The 21,820-nt window shown below is 49.2% G+C and overlaps 1 protein-coding gene across 1 annotated transcript in view; it reads left to right on the top strand.

The window, feature by feature from the left end:
* CFDP1 (craniofacial development protein 1) overlaps window positions 1-21,820 on the top strand; it is a 136,368-nt gene that overhangs the window by 50,240 nt on the left and 64,308 nt on the right. Inside the window, exon 5 of the mRNA XM_019535625.1 lies at window positions 14,847-14,957. Within this exon, the coding sequence (XP_019391170.1) occupies window positions 14,847-14,957 (111 nt within the window). The remainder of the gene's footprint in view (window positions 1-14,846; window positions 14,958-21,820) is intronic.

Raw genomic sequence — 21,820 nt, 5'->3', positions numbered from 1 at the left:
ATGTGGCTGCAGCACCAGCTGATGGAGGGAAGGAGCAGGCCTCCTTCCCCGCTTGGGCCTGAGCCTACTCCTGCCCTCCTCCCCGTGTCAGCCCCAAGCCTGCTCCTGCCATCCCTGAGTGGGCCTGGCGGGGAGGGGGGGGAAGAGCATGCCGTGGCATCAGCAGTGATGATGGGGCCAGGGGATGACTGGGCCTGGGCCAACGCGGTGGGGGAGTGAGCCAGGGGAAAAGCCATCCCAACACAGCCTGGCTCAGCCCAACATGGCAGCTGTGGAGGGAGAAGAGCAAGCCTCCTCCCCCCATGGGGCTCAGGCCCACTCCTTCCTTCCCCCCACCACTGCGCCAGGTGGGGGGGGAAGACCAGGACCCCAAGTAGGAGGGAAGGGGAAAGAGGCCCAGATTTTGGGGCGGGGCAGGAGCTGCGGCTTCGTCCCCACCCCGGTCATTTTTGATGGGCAATTGGCTAATTGTTATTATAAAAATCTAAGTCTGTCTGTCTGTCGATAATGCTTTATTTGCGCTCTGACTGGCTATCTTGGCAGCCAATCAGAGTGCCCTACAAAGACAAGGACAGACAGTAGAGCACCACTATGACAATGGGGACTGAAGGGCCAGAGAGGAAGCGGTGGGGGGGAGGCAGGAAGCAGGCCCAGTCCCAGCCCTGTGTGGGATTAATACTTTCCTGTCTCTACTGCAAATACTTTACTTGATGCATCCTACAATTGCTTTTGTCTCTTTCCCAGCCACGTCAGTGGTGACTTCAAGTTTCTCTCCTCTTCTGTTGTTTCCAATTTCCATTTTACAGCAGAAATTCTGTAAACCAAGTGAATGACCTTGTGTCCTGCACTGTTAAATTTCATCCCTTTTATATTACTGCAGTCCTTGAGGTCATCCTCTTTTTCTTCTCATATGGTATTCTGATTTTCCTCTGTATTGTTCAAACTGCAGTAGAGGAAATTTAGTTTGGAGATTAGGAATAAGTATGAGGGTGGTCAAACATTGGAACATACTACGTAGAAAAGTTGTGGAACCTTTTTCCCTGGAAATTTTAATAAGTAGGATAGACAGACACTTGGGATGATTTACGGTATTTAAGGATGATTTTGGCTTGAGTGGGGGGCTGGATCAGATGACTTCATGAGGTGCCTTCCAGCCCTACTTTCCCCTGATCCTGTGTAGCCTGACTATCTGGAGGCTTCCTCACTGTAAATTTTTCTTGCATTGTGAAGTATTGTCCTAAGAGAAGTGGAAGAAGTCTTGTAACTTAGGACACTTAAAACTAGGGTGGACAAAGCCCTAGAAAACATGCAGAGAAGAATCTTGCAGTGGCTGGGAAGCCAAGTGCTCTAGAAATTCTTGGTGAGATTTGTCACTGATCCTGATGGTGACTCGTGAATTGACCAGTTTTTGGTAGGAGTTGAACCTTCAAAAAGCAAAGAAACAAACAAAAAACAGAAAAAAAGCAAATTCTACCCAGAGGCTCATCTCTTATAACACAGTCAGAGATCTTGTAAAATGGGTAAATAATATAGCCCTCACATTTCATTTGCCTCATCAATTTGATCTTGCTTGTTCGGAATAGGCCTGTATGAAGCTTTGGTCCCTGATTCGATCTGGTGGAGATTCAGCCCGATTTGGCAGTCAGATCTCCAAATCCGAATCTCTCCGAATCAAATCGAACCCTCCGAATTGATTTGGGGAGATTCGGACATAAACATAGCTTTAAATGTTTTTTCTACATACCTCTATGTAGCAAGGGCTCATGAATGCTGTGATGCTGGGGCAGATGGAGCGTCCTACAAGAGCATGGGGAGCTCCCCAGCGCACTCAGCAGCAGACACAGAAGTGGATCAGATGCACTTCCAGGGCTGCTGGGGAGCGCACTGGGGAGCCCCCCAGCACCCCTCTGGCTCAGCGACTGGTGCCTCCTGGGTCTAGGGGGACACCCAGGGCTCTCCTGTGGCCAATCCCTGAGCTGGGGGGAGTACAGTGGGGGGCCCTGCGTGCCCCCCAGCAGACCCAGAAGTACTTCTGGTCCACTTCCAGGTTCACTGTGAAACACGTGGGGGTGGGCAGGGGGTTTCCCCGCACTCCTGTGGGATGCTCCATCTATCCCAACATCGCAGCATTCATGAGTCACGCCTGGTACTTCAAGGTATGTAGAAAAAACATTTAAAGCTGTGTCTATGACTGAATCACTGAATCTCTGAATCAGCATTGAATCTTCAGATCAAGATTCGGCCAAATCAAATTGGGGACAGTGATCTGAATCACCAAATTGAATCACTGCCCCCACTTTGGGCCAAATCTGAATTGAATACGGCCCATTTTCGCACATCCCTAGTTCAGAAGACAATGGAATGATGAAAAGCAAGCCTCAAGATGACTGGTTTTGAGGTGGGGGTTGTTTTGTTTTTAAAGGCTTACAAGGGGGTACTTGTTTTTGACCATTCATGTATTACTTGCATCAAAACAAGTACTTACCAGCTTGGTGTGGCTGCAGCTCCCTGCTGCAGCCAGCGGGGCCTGTTCAAATCATCAAAGCTCTCCGAATCTTTGCTGAAGATTCGGAGAGCTTCAAATTGATACGGACCTTTTTAATTGGTCCCCTGATTTGATTCAGAGATTCGGCCACCAAATTGGGCCATATCTCTTCCGAATCGAATCACCACTCAAAGCTTTGCACAGCCCTCGTAACTTGTCCCCGTACTTGATCACCCACATTTGTAAGTGTTTACACACCTAAAAAATACAAATATAATGTGGTACCCTGTAGCACCCTTAATGATCTCGGGGCACCTCAGGGTGCTGCAGCACTCTAATTTGAGGAAACACTGGTTAGAGGGGAGGTAAAGGATCTACATGCCACTCCTATTCTTGGGCTGCTGGGACTGGTTCAGCTCTGTCCCAAGTAAAAGCAACTTCAAGGTCAACTGCAGTAGCCCCTATAAATTGCTTTGGCAACTGGGAATACCCAAGCCATGCCCTTTCTCTCCTTAGGAATGCAGGAGCTGTGTAGAGCACTGTGCACAAGTGTCCTGGACTACTCTGCAACAGTCGGATGCTCTCCCTGTGCTTAGGGAGCCTTTAGGGCCTATTGCATTGGTCTTTGGTCTCTTTACACTAGCAGAACTAGTATAAAATGATACCCACTACACTACTTTATTTGGCTTGTATCATGTACTCAAGACCTGACAGGATAGAGCCCTGTAACTTTCAGAAAGGGCCTCTAACTCTGGGTTCAAGCAAGTGAGATGCACAGTGAGCTGATGGAAACAAAAGGGAAACTGTTTTGCTTCTTTTTAGCCAAAAGAAGCGTAAAGTAAATTGCAAAAAGTCTTAAAAAAACCAAAACTGTGTCTGCTCTTCACATGCAATGGTTACAGAAAGCTGAAAGGCTATGAAATGAGGGCAGGCTCAAACTGGGAATACTGAGAGAAAAAGAAAAGGTAATTAGCCTCCTTTTCCCCATCCACAATTCCCCAGTGTAAATTAAAATTAATTCAGGTGGAAAATTTTATAATGGTTTGTGAAGGCTAAACTGGAGCAGGCTCTGTAAGTGAGGACTGCCTGTTCCAAGATGTTGATAGGCAAGAAATTTGGCCTTTTCCAGATCAGCCAGCCTTGTCTTCTGTGCACAAAAATTCAGAGGAGGCAGGAGGGTTTCTGCTGCTGCAGTTAAGGATCTGTGTTGCTAGTATGGTAGAATGTTGGCACATTCCTTGGCCACCCCTCTTCCGTTGTCACTAACTGGTTTGAAAAATGTGAATTGACCCATGTTGCAAATATAGTTGTGTTGAGCTGTGTTGGGAACATTATACGAGGGCTGTTTATAACAGTAATAGAGTGTGGAGCAGTGCTCTCCAAACTTCCTTGACGTAGCTTTGACCATGCGTGATCTTCTGGCCTTAATAATATCTCCTTCCTGGTGCCCTAGAGATGATTCTTTGTCCTTCTTCCTCCTGACAGTATGCAGCATTGCTGGTGCACCTAAGGATATACCATGCCGTTTGCTCCATTCTGGAGCTTTGTACAGCTCTGCCAGCTTGTGACCAGGGATCATGGTTTTCCCAGTTTAAAAATGGCAAAAATCTCTGATTTTAAAGGGCTGGGCAGGGGGAAGAGAATCACAAATTCTCTGATTTTAAAAAACCCCCAAATCTGCATTTTTCCATGATTAGAACAAAACACCACTATATATCTAGGTATTAGTTGAATACAACGTTTCACTGAGATACAGTTACAATTTTAAAGCAATTTGGAAGCACTGTCCCAGCTGGGAAGCAGCCCCAGGCCTGCCCAACTCCCTCCCTTTCTCAATATGGGGGCCTCAGTCCTCTCCCCCTTCCCCAGACTTGCCTGGAGAGCAGCTCCCTCAGGTTGCCTAGTGGCAGTGTGCATGTGTATTTGCACACATGCGCATGGTGCCCCTGCCTGACCACCGTCCTCCCACTCCCCCGAGCCCCTTGCAGGCTGGATGCCTCTGCCTGACCACTGTCCTCCCACTCCCCTGAGCCCCTTGCAGGCTGGAACTCTTCCAGCCTACGAGGGGAAACCCACTGTTTCCCACATTTTTTCTCTTTTGAAGGAGAAAATCCAGGGTTTACCACATTTTCTATGGCGAATTGGAAACTCAGATCCCTGCTGATGACTTTCTGCAAACCCAGGGTTCCATGGAGCCGTTTGAAAACCACCATCCTACACTATGCTACACTGTGTTGCCTGTAGTTGTGATCGGAACTCAGAATCTCTCTGAAGCCCCAGCCTGAGAACACAAAAGACCGTTCTCTTACAGCTGAGGTATAAATTAGAATCAGCACTTTTAGAAAGGAGCTGATGCGTTAGCTCCACTCTGTCACTAAATATTATACAGAATATCAGTGTTTAATACAACGTTAACTATTTGTCAAAGCACCTTTGGCACTATAAAAAACAATAGTAAAATTAAACTCTATTGGCCTTTCCTCCTAAACTACTAGTGTTTCAAGAAAGTTGCAGTCCTGAGTAAATACCTGTGTAAACATCCCCTTATGGCACTTAAAAGTATTTTAAATTTGCCCAGTTCATGTCTGCTTGCCATGTGAAATGCCCATTGATGGACATAGCCCACATGGGTCTCTCTCTGCTATATAGCTGCCTGATAAGACACTCAGTGTAACTTTCCATTCATAGCATCTATCAAAGTAGGCTGTTGCCTATGAAAGCTCTGCCTCTGAATCAGTTAGTTTCTAAGGCAACACCCTGCTTTCTGCTCAGTGTAAATGTTTACCTTTAAGGCCTTTGTCACCAGATGCAGCTTACAGCACTTTACCTATGTTGATCTAAAGCTAACAGCAGGCCCATGGTATAGACACAGGGGATTAAGACCTGCTGCTGTCAGTACATTTATACCCATGTAACTGCCTGTGTGTTAGGGGTAGTATCAATATAGTAGTGTGCAGGAAAAACATTGCACCCCAACTGCTTTGCCTACACTAACACAAAATCTGTATGTAGGCTAGGCCTACCTGTGTGTAACTAGCATTAAACTAAAACAAAACACAGGTCTGTCTGTGTGTCGCAAGAGTAGGAAGTAATATGTTAAAAAGCAATCATTTCTGTCTATCCGCTGATTAGTAGCTTGAGGCAGTCTGGTTTCCTAGATGGAGTACTACTCTGGGAAAACTGGGTCCTACTCCTAGCTCTTGCCACTTTTCTGTCCTATGGTTTTTGGGCAAGTCACTACCTATCTTATTGCATTTGTTTTTCCTATGCATAAAACAGAGATAATAGCATTAGCTTGTTTTCTAAACTGCTGTGAGATCTATAAATGAAAATTTCTAATTTTTGGAAAGCTGTATCAGAAAATTCTCACATATGGCTGGTAGTTTTCCTCACAGTGTTTCAAGCCCTGTATTTAGAACTTCATCAGTTTGTTCTCTTGGCAATCATGAAATAAATTAATTTCATTTGTTAGACAAATGTAGCTTAGTTTTTACTTAGTGCCCTTTGAGCTAGAGGGAATAACAAAAGTTGGATCCACTTGGTGTTAGTTAAGTACTTAAATATTACATGCTCGAAGAAGTTCACAAACTTTCTCTTTTGTGATTATGCAGTGCCTAGCACCAGTGTCCAGGGCTCCCAGAAACTAACAAAATGCAAATAATATTAATTAATATTAGATGTGGGGAGAAGTGGGCATGCTAGAAGGAAGGAATAGGCTACAATTGGACCTAGACAGGTTACAGGGGTGGGCGGATGAGAACAGGACAGGTTTCAACCCTGACAAGTGCAAGGTGATGCACCCGGGGAGAAAGAACCAGCACCATACCTACAGGTTGGGGACCTCCCTTCTGGGCAGTGCAGAGGCAGAAAAGGATCTTGGAGTCATTATTGATGCCAAGATGAACATGGGCCAACAGTGTGGGGACATGGTCAGGAAGGCCAACCACACTTTGTCATGCATCCACAGATGCATCTCAAGCAGGTCCAAGGAGGCGATCCTCCACCTCTACAACACTGGTCAGGCCGCAGTTGGGGTACTGCGTCCAGTTCTGGGCGCCGCACTTCAGGAGGGATGTAGACAACATGGAGAGGATCCAGAGGAGGGATACCTGCATGATCGGGGGCAGCAGGACAGGCCCTATGAGGAGAAGCTACGGGACCTGAACCTGTTCAGCCTCCACAAGAGAAGGCTGAGGGGGGATCTAGTGGCCATTTACAAACTAGTCAGGGGGGACCACCAGGCATTGGGGGAGTCCCTGTTCTTCCCTCGAGCACTGCCAGGAGTGACAAGAAATAACGGTCACAAGCTGGCAGAGGGTAGACTCAGATTAGACATCAGGAGGTGCTACTTCACGATCAGGGTAGCTAGGATCTGGAATCAACTTCAAAGCGAAGTGGTGCTGGCTCCTACCCTGGGGGTCTTTAAGAGGAGGCTAGATGAACACCTTGCCAGGGTTGTTTGACCCCAGTACTCTTTCCTGCCATGGCAGGGGGTTGGACTAGATGATCTACTCAGGTCCCTTCCCTACCTACCATAAAATGTTCTGCATAATATTTTGTGCAAGTCTCTTTATATAACAAGATTTCATTTAAAACACTCTGCTATTAAATCTTTAGAAGGAAATGAGGAGAGACAGCAGTTTTGTGTTGTGAATTACAGGGTGTGGAAGTGGGCGTGACACTAACTGTACTTATATTATTGCTGACAACATATTTATTTTCTTGTTTATTCCTGGATTAGAACTTGTGAATAGGATCCCAGTAAACAGCCAGGCAAATCGTTACTTATCAAGTATTTAAAAGTGAAAGGTCTTATAATTTTCCTTAGTAATAACTGTGATTTCTTCCAGCTGGATTAGCAGCTCCCAGCTCTGGTCAGTGCAGAACAGGTAGTGTTTAGGTTTGTGGACAGTGAGTTATTGTCTCCTGTAATAGTGTTGACCCGTTGTTTCTTTTTCCTGGCCTGGGATCTGAGGAAGAGTGAAAATGTCCATGTTCTGAGCTAGTACCTGTTTTAATAGTCTCTCATTTGTCAGTCATTGGAATGATGCAAAGTCACTGCTAGCATTGGCTCAACACCAGCTAGAGCAAGCTGTATTTATTTCATTTTATGAAACAATCAGTATTTTTTGTGATGGAATCCTCTTAAAAGATCAATTTTAATTAGTTTTCTGATCCCTTTGTTCCCAGCTGTGCAGTGTTGGTGAAACAGGTTGCATGCTGCAGCTGCATTTTTGCTTTGTGATGGTTAATGACCTTAAAAAAAAATGAATTCCAAGCAGCTGTTGATAGGCCAAGGGGAACAGAAAATAATTGCATACAAAGCGCTTCAGTTCAGCATCCTTCCACCAGTGCTGTTGAGACAACACGAGAAGCAACCATTAAGCACTGGTAATCTCTCGCCAGCAGTCTGTCTCCTGCCTCTGAAGAGCGAAGAGGCCTCTTTACCACTAATCCTGCTATCAGGCTGAAGAGACTTGGCTACAGCTCTGCTGAGCCCTAGGAGTGTTAGGGTGTGAAAGTGATGTTATCTATCTCTTTGCTGACCTTTCCAGGGACAAGTCTTGCCTTTTTTTGCTTTCAAGGATTTTTGACTTACAACTGTCAGGAGTCTTAATACATAGTCATTGCTGCTTTTTTATTGTTTACTTGTGTATTTTTCATGGGGATCTTTACTTTGTCATTTTCTTAGAGGATTTTTTTCTAATAATTGAGGCAACATTGTATCTGGGTTAGAGCAAGCAAGGGGGAGCCAGGATTCCTGGGGTTTGTCTCTAGATCAGGGGCAAGCAAACTACAGCCTGCAGGCTGGACCTGTCCCACCAGGCAGTTTCATCCAGCTGTGGGTGCCCTCCAATTAACTGTACCTCACCCAGCCCATGTGCTTCATCCCCACTCTTGTACAGGCGAGGGCCCTGGCCAGCAACCACAGCTTCTAGGCAGGGCTACTGCTGCAGTTGCTGAGGGACCTGCTCAGCTTCCCCAGTCTCCAGCAGCTCCTCCTCATGTCCCTGCAGCAGGTAGGGAAGTGGGTTGGGGGAAGCTGCAGGTGGACAGCAACATAGGGTGGGGGCTAGCAGGAATCTGGCAGAGCCCAGGGTCTGCGCTCAGTGGGGCAGTGGGAATGCGGAGCTCGGGTAGGCAGGGTGTGAGGGTGAAGTGGTGTGGGGACTCCCCATCCCCCCCATGGCTCTCAACTTCTGCCAGCAATGTCAGCAGGCCCTTGGGGTGCTCATAACCCATATGCAGTTGCTGCCTCCCTGTGGCATACAGCACCAGCCAATTCCAGGAACTGCACATGGTGATAAAGAGCGGAGCCAGGGTGGCTCTCGCACCCCTCCATGTGAACCCCTGGTGTAAGGCTACTTGGCCGAACTTGAAGGTGAGGGACAGCACACAAGTCTTTACTTCCATGCTTCATTACCATGCTGTCTCGCTCAAATTTTTTGCACTTTGATGCTGATGTTTCTCATGGCTGTCTGCACTGCTGTTGTTTTTTTTTTTTTTCCATGTTGTGGGTGAATCTCAGAACTAGGTGAAAGTGTGTGTGTGTAGGTCATATTAGCAAGAACATCTCCGTGGGCCATGGTCCTTGCACAAAATATGCTGAGACCTATTCTGCTTCTCAGCTGAGACAGGAAATTCAACTGTTGTTAATGTCCATATGTTTAAAAATGGAGCCTGTGATGGTGGTATTAATTTAGGGGTGGGCAAAATATGGCAAGGCCATTCTATGTAGCCTGTGGGGCCCCTAAAATATTTAGAAAATTTAAGAATTATCTGTCCTTGGTTCCTGTCAAAAATGATAGGAGACAAGGGCAGTAGGTCCCAGGGGAAGCCCAGAGGGCTCCCGCAACAGCAGGACCAGGTGGCTGCCCCGGTGCAGGAGCCTCAGGTAAGGGGGGAGGGTGCCTTGTGGCCTGTGCTCCCTGCTGCAGCCTCTTGCAGCCTGCATGGGGCTGTCCAGAGCAGGCACAGGCTGCCCCACATGGGCTGTGAGTGGCTGCAGCAGGGAGTGCCGGGCATGGGGCAGGAGAGGGGCCACTTTTCCCTGTGCTCAGCACCAGCTTGTAACCCAGCCCTGCGCTGGCTCTGGGCTTGCTAGTCGTGGCTGCGGCCCCCCGCTTTGCCGCACCTGGTGGTGTTTGCTGCTGCTGCCCGCTCGGAGCTTGCGCGCTGGGCAGCCCAGAGCCTGCGCGGGGCCCAGGCTGGCAGCGGGGGTGGGTTACAAGCTGGTTCTGAGTGCAGGGAAAACCGGCCCCTTGCCCACCCCATGGCCGGCGCCCCACGCTGTAGCCACTTGTAGCCCCTGTGGGGCTGCCTGTGCCTGCTCAGGACAGCCCCGCGTGGGCTGTGACCAGCTGCAGCAGGGAGCACTGGCCATGAGGCAGGTGTGGGGCCACTTTTCCCCACACTCAACACCAGCTCTTCCTCTGCCAGTGAGTAGGGGGTTGGGGCTGTGCGCTGCCCCCTGCTTATACTGTGGAGCTGGGGGGCACTGGGAGTGAGCAGGTGCGGAAGCCAGCAGGAACACGGGGCCCACGCTATTGCCCTGGGACCAGCACTGGTGGGGCTCAGAGCAGGGTGGCAGGGGTATGGGGTCCCAGCTGGCAGGGGCTCTGGAGCTGGGCAGCTCCCCCCTCTCCCTGCTGGTGCAGTGCAGTCCAGCTTTACAGACCCCTGCCATCCTGTGCCCTGCTTTGGACACCACTGGTGCTTGCCCTGGGACATTGGTCCCAAGATGGTAACCAGGGGGTGGGGCACCTGTCAAGGGGCAGGGCTACCGATTTGGCCCTCGACAGCTTGCCAAAACTGGGTAAGTGGCCCTCCACCCAAAATAATTGCCTGCCCCTGTATTGATCTGTGCCTGACATTTGCTGCTGGTGGGGCTCCTCAGGGAATTCCAGCTAATTGCTGCAGAAAGGCAACAAGTTTATTCTAATGAAATTTATGAAGGTACAATAACTGTTGGTATATAATTACTGCATGGTATGAGCATTGTTTCTGAGGGCCACATTGGCCTGCATGTTCTGGATGTTTGGCATAGTAATGCTAGTGTCAAAGCTGGTGTTCCTTCCAAAATATTTTTCCCTCTTCAATCTAATCAGCAAGCACTTTCAAATATACGTAGCTTGAAATTGACTTCACTCTGCATGGCAGCCACTGCTTTGAAAGACAAGCGATTAAACTGAAATGAAAATAGAGATAATCTCATGTTATGAATTTAAAGCGCACGGCTGAAGAAGAGGCATTTAACTTTAGTTTTCTTTGATCATTCTTTTTCCACTGTGTGCCTTTCAGAGAGAATCTTAAAAATCTGTATGCTTCCCTCCTTCTTCCTCTCCACTACCTCTTTGCTTTCTCTTGGACTTGGTGTGGTTGTACTCAGCACAATGACTCAGTCAGTGGTAATGAGGGATCCTGTACCTATTTTGTCTAGAGGTGCACTAATGGATATAGGATCGGCACCAATGGAGTGAAAATTTACATTATTGGCAATCGGTTTCTTTTGGCTGGTATAGTCAGTTATGTCACTGATAAATGCCATGTGTATGAGCACAGCTGCAGCATGCATGCAGCCAGGAGTGCAGCCAGGCAGTATACAGAACAGCATTTGGCCGGTAAATCTGTAGGGGGGAACAGGGCACAGGGTGGGCAGATTGAGGCCCACACAGTGAGGGAGAGAGTGGGACAGGGGCAGGTGCTGCCCAGACAGGGTGGAATGAGGCATGGGATAGAGCCGTGGGTGGTTCATCCAGGGGGCGCAGGGGGGTCGGGAAGGGGGGCACTGCGTCCTGTTTGCACCCCTGGAGGATGCATGGGGGCATGTGTGGCAGAATGCCAGCTCTTTCTCTCCTAGAAAACTCTGCTATGTGACAATTTGGTTAACATGGTCACTGCAAAGGGCAGACTTCGCTGCCCCATCCCTTCATGTAACCCTGAGTTGTAACCTTAATTGGATACATTCCTGTGGGAGGGGGGAAACCTGCTCCCTCTGCCTACATGACTGGCATCACATACTTGGGTGGGGGCTTAAGCTTCCTATTGTTCTAAGCAATGCCAGTCTGACTGGGAGGGGGCTAAGGACTCTGCCAGTCTACCTGGCAACCAGTGATGCATTTCAAATTGGTTGGCTGGCAGCCAACAGGTATGGACCTCCACTGGACCAGGTAAATGAGGTTAAGGACTGTCCAGGAGGAGGGGTGGTAGCCATGATGAAAAACTTAGAAGCTGGACCATCTGAAACTTGCTTTCTCTCTGGAAACACAAGATCAGTGAACTGCCTGCCTCCAGTGGGAATCTCCACGTGCCTCTGGGTGATACTTATGAGTAAGCTACCTGAGATCTCACTAGATGTATAGCTTGCAGTAACTCAGATGCGCGATCAAAGGCTACCCAGCCATCCTGTTTGCTCTATGGGTTTTCTCTGATATTGCTGTACCCTATTCCAACCCTACTCCTTGTAACCAATAAAGTTCTCCTTTGTACCTAGCGTGGGAGACTTAATGGGAGAGGGGCTAGATTATGCCTTGGGATCCCTTTCGTTCAGCTGACTAAGGGAGACCACTATTTGTGCTTCAGACTAAGGGAAGCATCCCAAGTTCTTGCAGTGGGTCAAGTACCCTTAAGGACTACTAGGCCTGTGTTTCCCAGGGGGCACAGGGCCGGGATCAGTCCAGATGCTGGGTGGTAGTTGCGTTAGCCCCAGGCTAGTGGGTGTACTCCAGGAGAGGGGTTCGTCAGGTGTGAGGCACTTGGAGCCTGGAAGGTGGTCGGGAGCAGTGAGGTGGGTGGATCATTGTAGGAGCAACCCTTACGAGCCTGCCACACCATATGCCCCCCAGATTTGTGTGTGGGGCAAGGGTGGGCTGCCCACTTGGTGCCAGGGGCTGTGTCGGCCTTTTCCCAGCAGGGTAGCTGGGCTGGGGCAGTGCTTGAGGTGGGGCGGGGCAGAAAAGACAGTGCTGGTAGCGAGGGCTATGGGGTGGGATATGGCCACTCCATAGCCACCTCTCTCAGCACTGGTGCCCAACCTACCCCTGCCCTCCTGAGCACAGCCCCAGCTCAGCCCAGCCCCCTTGCTGGGAAGAGGCTGGCATAGCCCCTGCCCCAAGCTCATAGCTTGCTGTCACCTCCCACACACATCTGGGGGGCACATGCCCCCTATGCCTCTCCTGGGGATGTGCACAGCGGTGGGGAGTTCCCCTGCTCCCCCTCCCCCCACCTGCAGACAAGCCACCTTTTGGTTTTGTCCCACACCCCACCCCACCGTAGCTGGGCAGTGTCTACCTCTGCCCCAGCCCCATTCCCTTCCTCACCATGGAAGCCTCGATCTGCCCGCCGCCCCCCCCGGCTTACCACTAGATGCTGCTTTCCAAGCTGCAGGCCTGCATGTCGGCTATCAGATAGATATCAGCCAGTTTATAGCTGGTTAATAATTAGCCAACGGCATCGGTCAAAAAAATCTTTATCGGTGCACCCCTAATTTTGTCTCGGTGTTTTATTAGCAAGTAGAAAGTATTTTTCTCATTGTCAGCCTTGCAAACTAAGGATCTGAGAGTCCAGCTCAGTTTCCTCTTGTATGTCAGCTGTAATAAATGTTTCTACAGGCCAGATTCTGCCCCCTGTCACATGTACCTTAGCTTTCCATCAGTGTGATCTAATGTAAGTGGTTGGAATTTAGCTAACAACTGCAGACTACAAAGAGTGAAATCCAGCTCCTCTGCTATTGCTGTGTGTTGGCATAGCAGAGCTATGAGGGCTAAGAAGTCAGTGGTTGTGGGTCTGAATTCTTACAGGGAAGCAGGCCCTAGGATTTTTAAAGTTTACTTTTGAGTAGTACTAACATTTGCATCAACCTGAAAATGATTCTTCCAACTTTTCAAGTATGCAGATGCAGGCAAAGGAGTCAGTGATAGTGAAGACATGTAAGTAGGAATTGAATGCTCCTCTTTCTTGTCTGTGGCCAGACATGGCAAAGATAAGCATAGCTTGGCTGCATATGTCATTTGGAGCAGGCAGCTGTTCTCTGGGTATATCAGTTTGTGGACATGGCTAGGCTTTAGGGCAAGGGGATGGCAATTAGTTTGGCTGGAGGGCCACTTAAGGAGTTTTAGTGAGCTGTCAGGACTGGGTCAGCACCTCCTGCCCCATCCCCCCCACAGCATCTCACCAAAACATCCTAAGAGGCTTCTGCATGCAGCCGGGCAGCTGGGCTAGAGTTGTGGGTGGGTGGGAGGGAGCAGAATCTGGGATGTGGCCAGGGCTGGGGCTGGGATTGGGATCACGTTGATGACAGTACAGGGCTAGGTGTAGAGCCACGATCCACTCTCCTCACGCCCCTGCGATAGGTGCCAATTCCACAGGCAGGGGCATGCAGGAAGCAGGTTGCGGCTATGCTCCATCCTTGTGCTGTCACTGCCCAGAGATCTTGGGGTCTCCGTGGAGATGAGCTGGGACCTGCATGGGCAGGGCTCGTGCCTAGGAGGACTGGATGGGGCTGTGGGTAGGGAGCTGCCTCTGGGAGCGGGACAAGTTGGGGGTTGAAGCCAGTACTGAGATTTTGGGCCAGTGACAGTATAGGCCCAGGGCCCTATGCTAGGCCCAGGGCAGAGTTATTATCTGTTCCCCTCATGTCTCTGCCTGCAGAATGAGCAGCCATCGCAGGAATGTGCAGGCAGCAGATCATGGTTCGCCCAGCCCCGACTCCCCAGCCCCCCACAGCCCCATTCCAGCTGCCCAGCTGTGTGCCCTGTCCACATGGGTCCAGCACTTCCCACTGCTCCTGGGCAGTGGGGCGGGATACAAAAGCAACAGCCAGAAGTAGGCACTGCTGGGGCTGCCAGGAAACAAGGTCTGGCTGCCTCACTGCCCCAGCCCAACTGCATGCCTGGGGGCGGTGGGACCTGTTGCATGTACCACAGGGCCAGGCAGACCTAAGGGATCCACTGCAGGCCAGATCTGGCCCTTGGGCCACTTTTGCCCAGCCCTGCTTTAGGGTTTACTTTTTTAAGGACTGAGATTTCTAGCTTGAGTAAGCAGGATAACCTCATTAGTAGCTGGGGTGCTCAGTGACTTCAAGTAGCACAGGTCTGCTTAAATGTATAAACATTTCTATTTGTTGTATAAATCCCTTTAACTGTATCTTTTTCTTTATGAAATGGATTTGGAAGGTTTGTAATCGGAATGGAATCCACATAGCCATTCAGCACAGAATAGTTGATGGAAGGGGAATTAGTACAGTGAACATTGCCTGCAAGTGCCAAGTATTTTCTGTGCTCCCCTGCTAGGTCTTTGATTATCACTCCATCCATACATCTCCTTTAACAGGTGGCACTCTCTCTCTTGTCCCCTACAACAGAGTGACTAAAGAAGTAGATGCTGCCTCAAAAGAAGCCAAATCCTTTCTGAAACAGCAAGAGAAAGAGAAAATTCAGACAGCAACTCCAACTTCTCTTCCTACAGTCTCTGGGTGAGTACATGCATTGCCACCCTCTCCCTCCCCACAAGGTGCTATAGTTTTGTTTGTAGGGAGTCCCACTTGGTAAGCAGAAGTCAGTTCTGCACCATTTGAGGCAGTGGAAGGTTTGCCTTGATTTCAGTGGGAACAGAACTGAGATGTAAAGGCCTGATTCTCTGAGGTGCCTAGACCAGGGGCGGGCAATTATTTTGGCTGGAGAGCTGCTTCATGAATTTTGGTGAGCTGTCAAGGGCTGCATGGGTAGCTCTGCCACTTGACAGTTGCCCCGCCCCCTGGTTGCCATCTTGTGTCCAGAAGTCCTGCCTCCTAACCCCTCCCTGCCCTTTGCCACCAGAAGTCCCTCCCCTTGCCCCTAGAAGGGTACTCCTTTTGGGAGGGGGTGGTGTGGCCTTGGAACTGAAAGTTACACCCTGTCACATGGTCTGTCAGGGATAGGCAACGTTTTTTGGCCAGTGCCAAAAAAACCACAATGTCTACCTTGTACTGGAGCGCTGGCGTGCCAAAAAAAAGCAAAACTGGGGGGGGGTAGGTATATGGCAGAATGCACTGCATTATTAATATAGTTAATTATAAACATTTCTTTTTGTGGTAAATATCAGGTTTTCTAAAAGTTCTAAGCCTGGTGACAATAAATAAAACTTAGAGGGCGAGAGGCAGGCGCAGGGAGAAGCACTGCGGGTAGGTTGGCCCTGGGGAAGGTGGCAGCTTGAGGACAGGCAGGGCTGGGAGGGAAGCGGAGGCTGCCCCAGAGCTCCGCAGACTCAGGCCGCAGCTGGGCCCTCAGTGGCACCCAAGGTGGAGCCTGGCCCACACAGCTGCATGGGATGGGGCGCAACTGGCCTGCCCGCGAGAGGGTGCTGCCTGGTGAGGGCAGGACACCAGGCTTGGGGGGGCTTCCAGCTCAGCCCCTGTGCCCACTGGGCACAGTGCAAGTGGGGTGGAGTCCCCCAAGGCATGGCAGGAGCCTCTGGGGTTCTGGGAACAGCTGGCCCATCCAGTCCCAAGTGGCACATGGCTCAGCCCCCACTTCTTCTTGCCAGTGCCGACTTGGCTGGACCTGCTGCATGCCAAGCAGCATGCAGGGAAGCAGCAGCTGGGCCAGCTTTGCTGTATGCCACTCAGGACGGGATGGGCCCAGCTGAGTCGGCACTGGCAAAGAGACATGTCGGCTAAGCTGCGTGTCACTTCCTTGTGTGCTGCTCGGCACAGACTCAGCCACAGCTTTACCTCTCTGGTGCCAGCCCAGCTGGGCCCAGCCCGGTCTGTTCTGAGCAGTTGTGGGGAAGCTGCGTGTGGTTCAGCTGGCTCAGCCACCACTTCTTGCTGGTGCTGGCCTGGTCAGGCCTGTCCCATCCTGAGTGGCATGCAGTAAAGCCATCCCAAATGCTGCTTCCCTGCGTGCCGCTGAGAATGCGATGGCTCTGGCCAAGTCAGCATGGGCAAGGAGAAGTGGTGGCTGAGCCATGTGCCACATGGGAGTCGCTGGGACAGGCTGGCAGAGGTAAGTGGTTCTGGAAAGATCTCTTAAGAACTGGGTCGTCGTCTTGTATGGGTTGCAGTTGTTTGTTTGAGGATTTTACGGATTTTCCAGGGAAGGATGGCATGTCATAACTAATGGTGTGCAATTCGTGGGGATTTTCTTTTTGTACTGCAGCAATTCTTCACATGGTATCTGGGTGGCTCTTTCAGAGGTGCAATCCAGCTCTCCTTGTTGAGTGAAAGACCCTCTGAGAGGTCTGTCAGGATCTCCTACCTACTGACACAACACTTCATGTGAAATGTTCAGATGAAAAGAGTTTCTGACTTATTTTCAGGGTCATTGCACTGGTGATGTTGCTTGCAGGGCTCCAGCTGTTAAACTGCTTAAACTCTCATGGCTAACTGAGATGATCCTAATGTTTGTCAAAAGTCTGATATTATCTTTTAACACTCATCTTTACACTTGTCTTGAAGAAACTATGCTGACCTCCTTGCCAAGTTCTGGAAAAACTGAAATGTTTTCATGTTCCAAATGGCATATTTTTCCTCTATCAAAGTCATCTTCACTTGTGTTCAGAGAGGCCTACAGAGAGTATGGTTTGTTCAGAAATAGCAGAACTTGAAAACCTCTAAATCAAATTATATCAGCCTGAGGGAGCTTTGAAGGAACAATTCCTTTGTGACTTAAGGCTGCTGTTGGCTGCTGTTGGCTGAGGGAGCTTAAATTATTCACAGTCTACAGCTGGATTCTCAACCAGGTTAAATATTTCTACCTTAACTAAAGTGCAAGGTAAACATAACACAATGTGGACTTGTGGTGATCCTTAGAGGAATCTGCTACTGTGGATGAATATGTAGAAACTTGGCAGGCAAGGTTCTTTGGTTAGATGTGTTATCTTTTATTAGACCAACTAAGTAGTTGCAAAAAAGTTTTTAGCCAGCTTTTGGGTGCAATCCCCCTTCTTCAGGCATAGGGAGTCTCTGCTGTTCTGAAACTCCAAGGAATGAGAGAAGCTAAAAGTGTGGTAGGATGTCAGTGTAAATGTAAATAGGTAGAGATAAACAAGACAAAAGGTAAAACAGGGGAGGGGAGGGGGAAGAGAGCAGGGGAAAGGAGGGAAAAAATGGTCAGAGGGAGACAACAGTGCTAAAATGCAAGGTGGAAGAAGGCCATCTGTGGAAAAGGGAATAGCTGGAGATCAGGAAAGCAGGAATGAGAGAAGCTAGTGTTTTCCCTTTGGCCTTTTTTGTCCCCCGTTTTTCTTCGCCCTCCCTTCCCTTGCTTTACCTTTTATTTTTCTAATTTCTAACCTTTTATATTTTTACTGACATTGTCACCTTTTTAGCTTCTCTCATTCCTGCTTTCCTGATCTCCAACTCTTTCCTTTTTCACAGACAGCCTCCTTTCCACCTTGTATTTTAGCACTGTTGTCTCCCTCTAACCTTTTTTCCCCCCACCTCTTTCCCCCTGCTCTCTACCCTTTCCTCTCCCCTGCTTTTCCTTTTGTCTTGCTTATCTCTGCCTATTTACATTTACACTGAGATCCTACTACACTTTTTTTAGCTTCTCTCATTCCTTGGAGTTTCAGAACAGCAGAGACTCCCTATGCCTGAAGAAGGGGGATTGCACCCGAAAGCTGGCTAAGAACATTTTTCAAACTACTTAGTTTGTCTAATAAAAAATATCACATCTAACCAAAGAACCTTGCCTGATTAACTACTTCCACTCCATGGCTGACCAGTGTGCAGCGTTTTGAACCTCTCATGCAACCCTCATCTACATCTGGTCAGGCAAGTCTTCTAACAGGGGGCCAACGCCTCCCCTGGCCCTTCACACAAAACACACACAACCTGTTGTGGGGGCTGGCCCATGTGCTGCCCTTCAGGCTGTCTTCAGCCCTACTCATCATGCCCCATGTGCTGCCCTTCAGGCTGTCTTCAGCCCTACTCATCATGCCCCCTGTGCTGCCCTTCAGACCGTCCCTTCAGCCCTACTCAGCACCAGAACCGCACAGGCCTTCAGGCCACCGCTGCACACCCTACTCTGTGCTGGCCACACCATTGCCCCCTCTCTGGGGCCACATGACTGCCCCTTCTCTAGGGTCACCAGGGTGTTACACCCCTTGGGGATCAGGTGGCCATAGCTGTGCCTGGCCTTCTAACCCACAGTATTGTTGAGGCTGGGGTATTGAGGCACCCCTACCTGCATTTCACTGGGGAGGTGAATGGTCCTGGTATTTCATGGGGCCTGTCCTGCCACAGACAGTGCCACCAGGCCTCTCTTCCCCAGCAGGGTTCAGTTTCAAGTCATGCCCAGGACCCTCCAACCTTCCTCATCGCTCCTGCCCTTCCCTCCAAGATGTTGCAAGCAGCAGCTCAGCCGGGTGATGCTGCTGCCTTGGCTGCAAGAAACACGCTGCTGTCTCTACCCGGCTTGCCTTTGTTTGAAAATGGCCACGTTCAATAGTTACCTGCTGGCTACCCATTCCAGCCCTTAAAGTGACAGGCACCAAAGGTGCACTGCACAAAGTTAATTAGCTGTGCTGCCTATAGGGCCTTTGCAGATTCAGAAAGTATTCTGTGAGCCACTCAGATCCAGAAGAACAGCACATAGCTTCTTGTCTGTACCAGATGTTTGACATCCTGCTCTTAATGAGCTTAGTGGTCCGCTGGTCAATGCAAGGAACTAATTTAGATGCCCGAGTGTATCCTGTGCTGGCTTTTCCTCCTTCACCCTTCAAGCAGCTTGTTTGGTTCTGGATGCAGCTGGCCTACCCTATATTTATTTGTTTTTCTTTAACTAAACAGATAGAAGTAATCCAGGCAAATCAAACATCCGGTTCCTCATCTGCATGGTAACAAGCTCGGGTAACTAATTGGTCATGGGGATGGGATGTTTGCAACTTAAGTATATTTGTTGAATATAGTTAACATTCATACACACTATAAAAAGCAGTGGTTTAAGTTGAGGGTGAAGGTTGTTGGAGGAAAGTAAACTAAATACTTGGCTATAATTAAAACCAGGACTAAAAAACTACCAACTGTTATTCCTCAGCAGGATTTGTAGAAAAGTTCAGAATCTGAGTTTATTCTTTAGTTCCCACAGATCTGAGGCATCCTGGTCTCTTACTTGTCAAGTGTCCTAGATATCCCCACAATGGCTCTCAACTCTGATCTATAATTACAGACACTCACCTGGACACCTCTGCTGTTATTCAGTGGGAATTGGGTGGAAGGGTTTCAGGAAGACACTTTACCTGACACCTGGCTGCATTTCATCCCTCTGCATTATTAGAATGCATGGTCACTGCCACAGGCTTCAGCTTGTAATGAGAGGTCCCAGTGGTCACATTTGTTTGTCTTCAGAAAAATTGGATGAAGACTCTCAGTGATAAAACAGCACACCAAAAAGCCACCTTATTGTTCCAGCAGTATTTTCCTACCTCTCTGGATCTGTGCACATACTGGGGTAGCTTTTACACTCTGTCTGCAATTATCTGTACAATTAACCAGTGCCTGCTAGTTCTCATTGACACAATAGAGCCATCCTGGTTTAAAACATGAGTAATCCATGCTCTGAAAAGGCCATTCAGTAATTAATGAGGACAAAAATACTTAAGGAAACTTTCCTGCAGTAAAAAAATGCTTAAGGAAACTTCCCTGCAGTCTGCTGCAGTAACACTGTGTATGTGACTTCAAACCAAGAGAGTCCAGTTTAAGGTTGAGAAAGATCATCCCCTAATGCTTATGCCTCCACACTTTTTTGTATCCCCCATGTGGGCAGGGTCTGATCTTCTGTGCCTTTCATGCGGCTTTGTCAAAACACTGGTACTGTGTAAGGAGTGAAGTTCCTGCGTCTGCTCTGAAAATGGTATAATCAATTTTCGTTTAAAAGGCTAAGGAGGTTGTTTGTATGTAAACTGAACATTAGCAGGGAGAAAAAGGAAAGGGGTTTTCCACTAACACTACTCTTATGTTTGCATATTAGCAAAGTTATTTGTAATTAAACCAGAACCTGCGCACTCAGCCCAGCTGTGCCTCTGTTTGATCCTGCCTGAAATTACAGTACTGAATTTGTGACCTCCAAGGCCTTTTTTCATGCATAACAAGCCGGTATAAATACAGGGTAAAATTCACCTTTGAAGTAAGCAGGCACCACTCTCATTGACTTCAGAAGGTGTGGTACGCACTAGCTCCAGGGCTGAATTTCATCCCTGAAGGTTTTTACTTCACTGCAAGATTTTGCAGCAAGAGGCCATTTGAAAGAGCTCTGGCCCAGATGCAGTGGCAAGGAATATAATAACCAGTAAATACCTTTCAGTACAGATACTTTTCTCCTGCAGGCTTTGATGTACCTATTCATTTAAGTCCAGTAATAACCAGGGATCCTGGTTTTCTGTGATTAAAAAAAATTGCAGATTCTCTGATTAAAAACCCTAAAATCTGTGATTAAAATGAAAGGCCATTATATACCGGTATCAATTGAACACAATGTTTTATTGATATATTTAAAATTTTAAAGCAATTTGGAAGCCTACCAGTGACTCAGTCACTACACTAAAATAAATTCTAAGTAATGTATTTTCGCGCATATAGTGCGTGGGCTATATAAGTTTTTACAAACATGAGGGATGGGTGCGGGCTATGCAGAGTCTTTAGAATAGGCTGATGTCATGGTGGTGGCAAGCCTCGGTGGGATTGGCTTGAGCGCGGCTGGCGGTGGTGAGTTGGGCTGCACCCCCCCCCCCCGGCAGCTTGAGCATGGCAGTGAGTGGGGGACTGCGAGCCCCGCACTGCCCTGGCATTGCGTCCCCTACCTGCCTTGGAGCAGTGAGAATGATGGCTCAGGGTTGTGCCTCTTGCTGCTGCCGGCCAGGCAGGGGATGTGTTGGCAGGGTAGTGTAGGGCTCTCAGCGACCGCAACAAGGTTCCCCACCGAGCCTCTCTTTGCCCTGGCATGCTAGGTCCCATCCGCTAGACTGCAGAGGCCATGGGGGGGAAAGGCAGCGTGGCGGGGAGCCTGAGCTCACAGTGGGCAGCCTGCACCTGCCCCATGCACAGATCTGGGGGATACTGGTTCCCCCCTGCCCCTCGGGACCATGTGCAGTAGCAAGGAGCTGTCCCCCAGATAAGCCACCCATGGCCCCATCCCTCTCCCCACTGGGGTCCTGCAGCTGCACATTGCAGCTCCAGGCCCCAATGCCTATGCACTGTCTAGCTGGGCAGCAGCCCCAGCTCTTCCCAACTCCCTCCCTATGGGGGCCTCAGTTCCCCCACCCTGCCAGATTTATCCTTGTGAGCTGCTTTCCAAGCTGCCAGGAGGCCATGTGCCTGTACTTGAACTGCTCTTCTCCCACTTCCCCTGCCTTTCCCCC

This window comes from Crocodylus porosus, unplaced genomic scaffold, assembly GCF_001723895.1.
Source record: "Crocodylus porosus isolate Cpor-Errol unplaced genomic scaffold, CroPor_comp1, whole genome shotgun sequence".
Classification (NCBI taxonomy): Eukaryota; Metazoa; Chordata; order Crocodylia; family Crocodylidae; genus Crocodylus; species Crocodylus porosus.
Note: the sequence above shows the minus strand (reverse complement) of the source record. Positions and strands in the feature narration are given on the sequence as shown.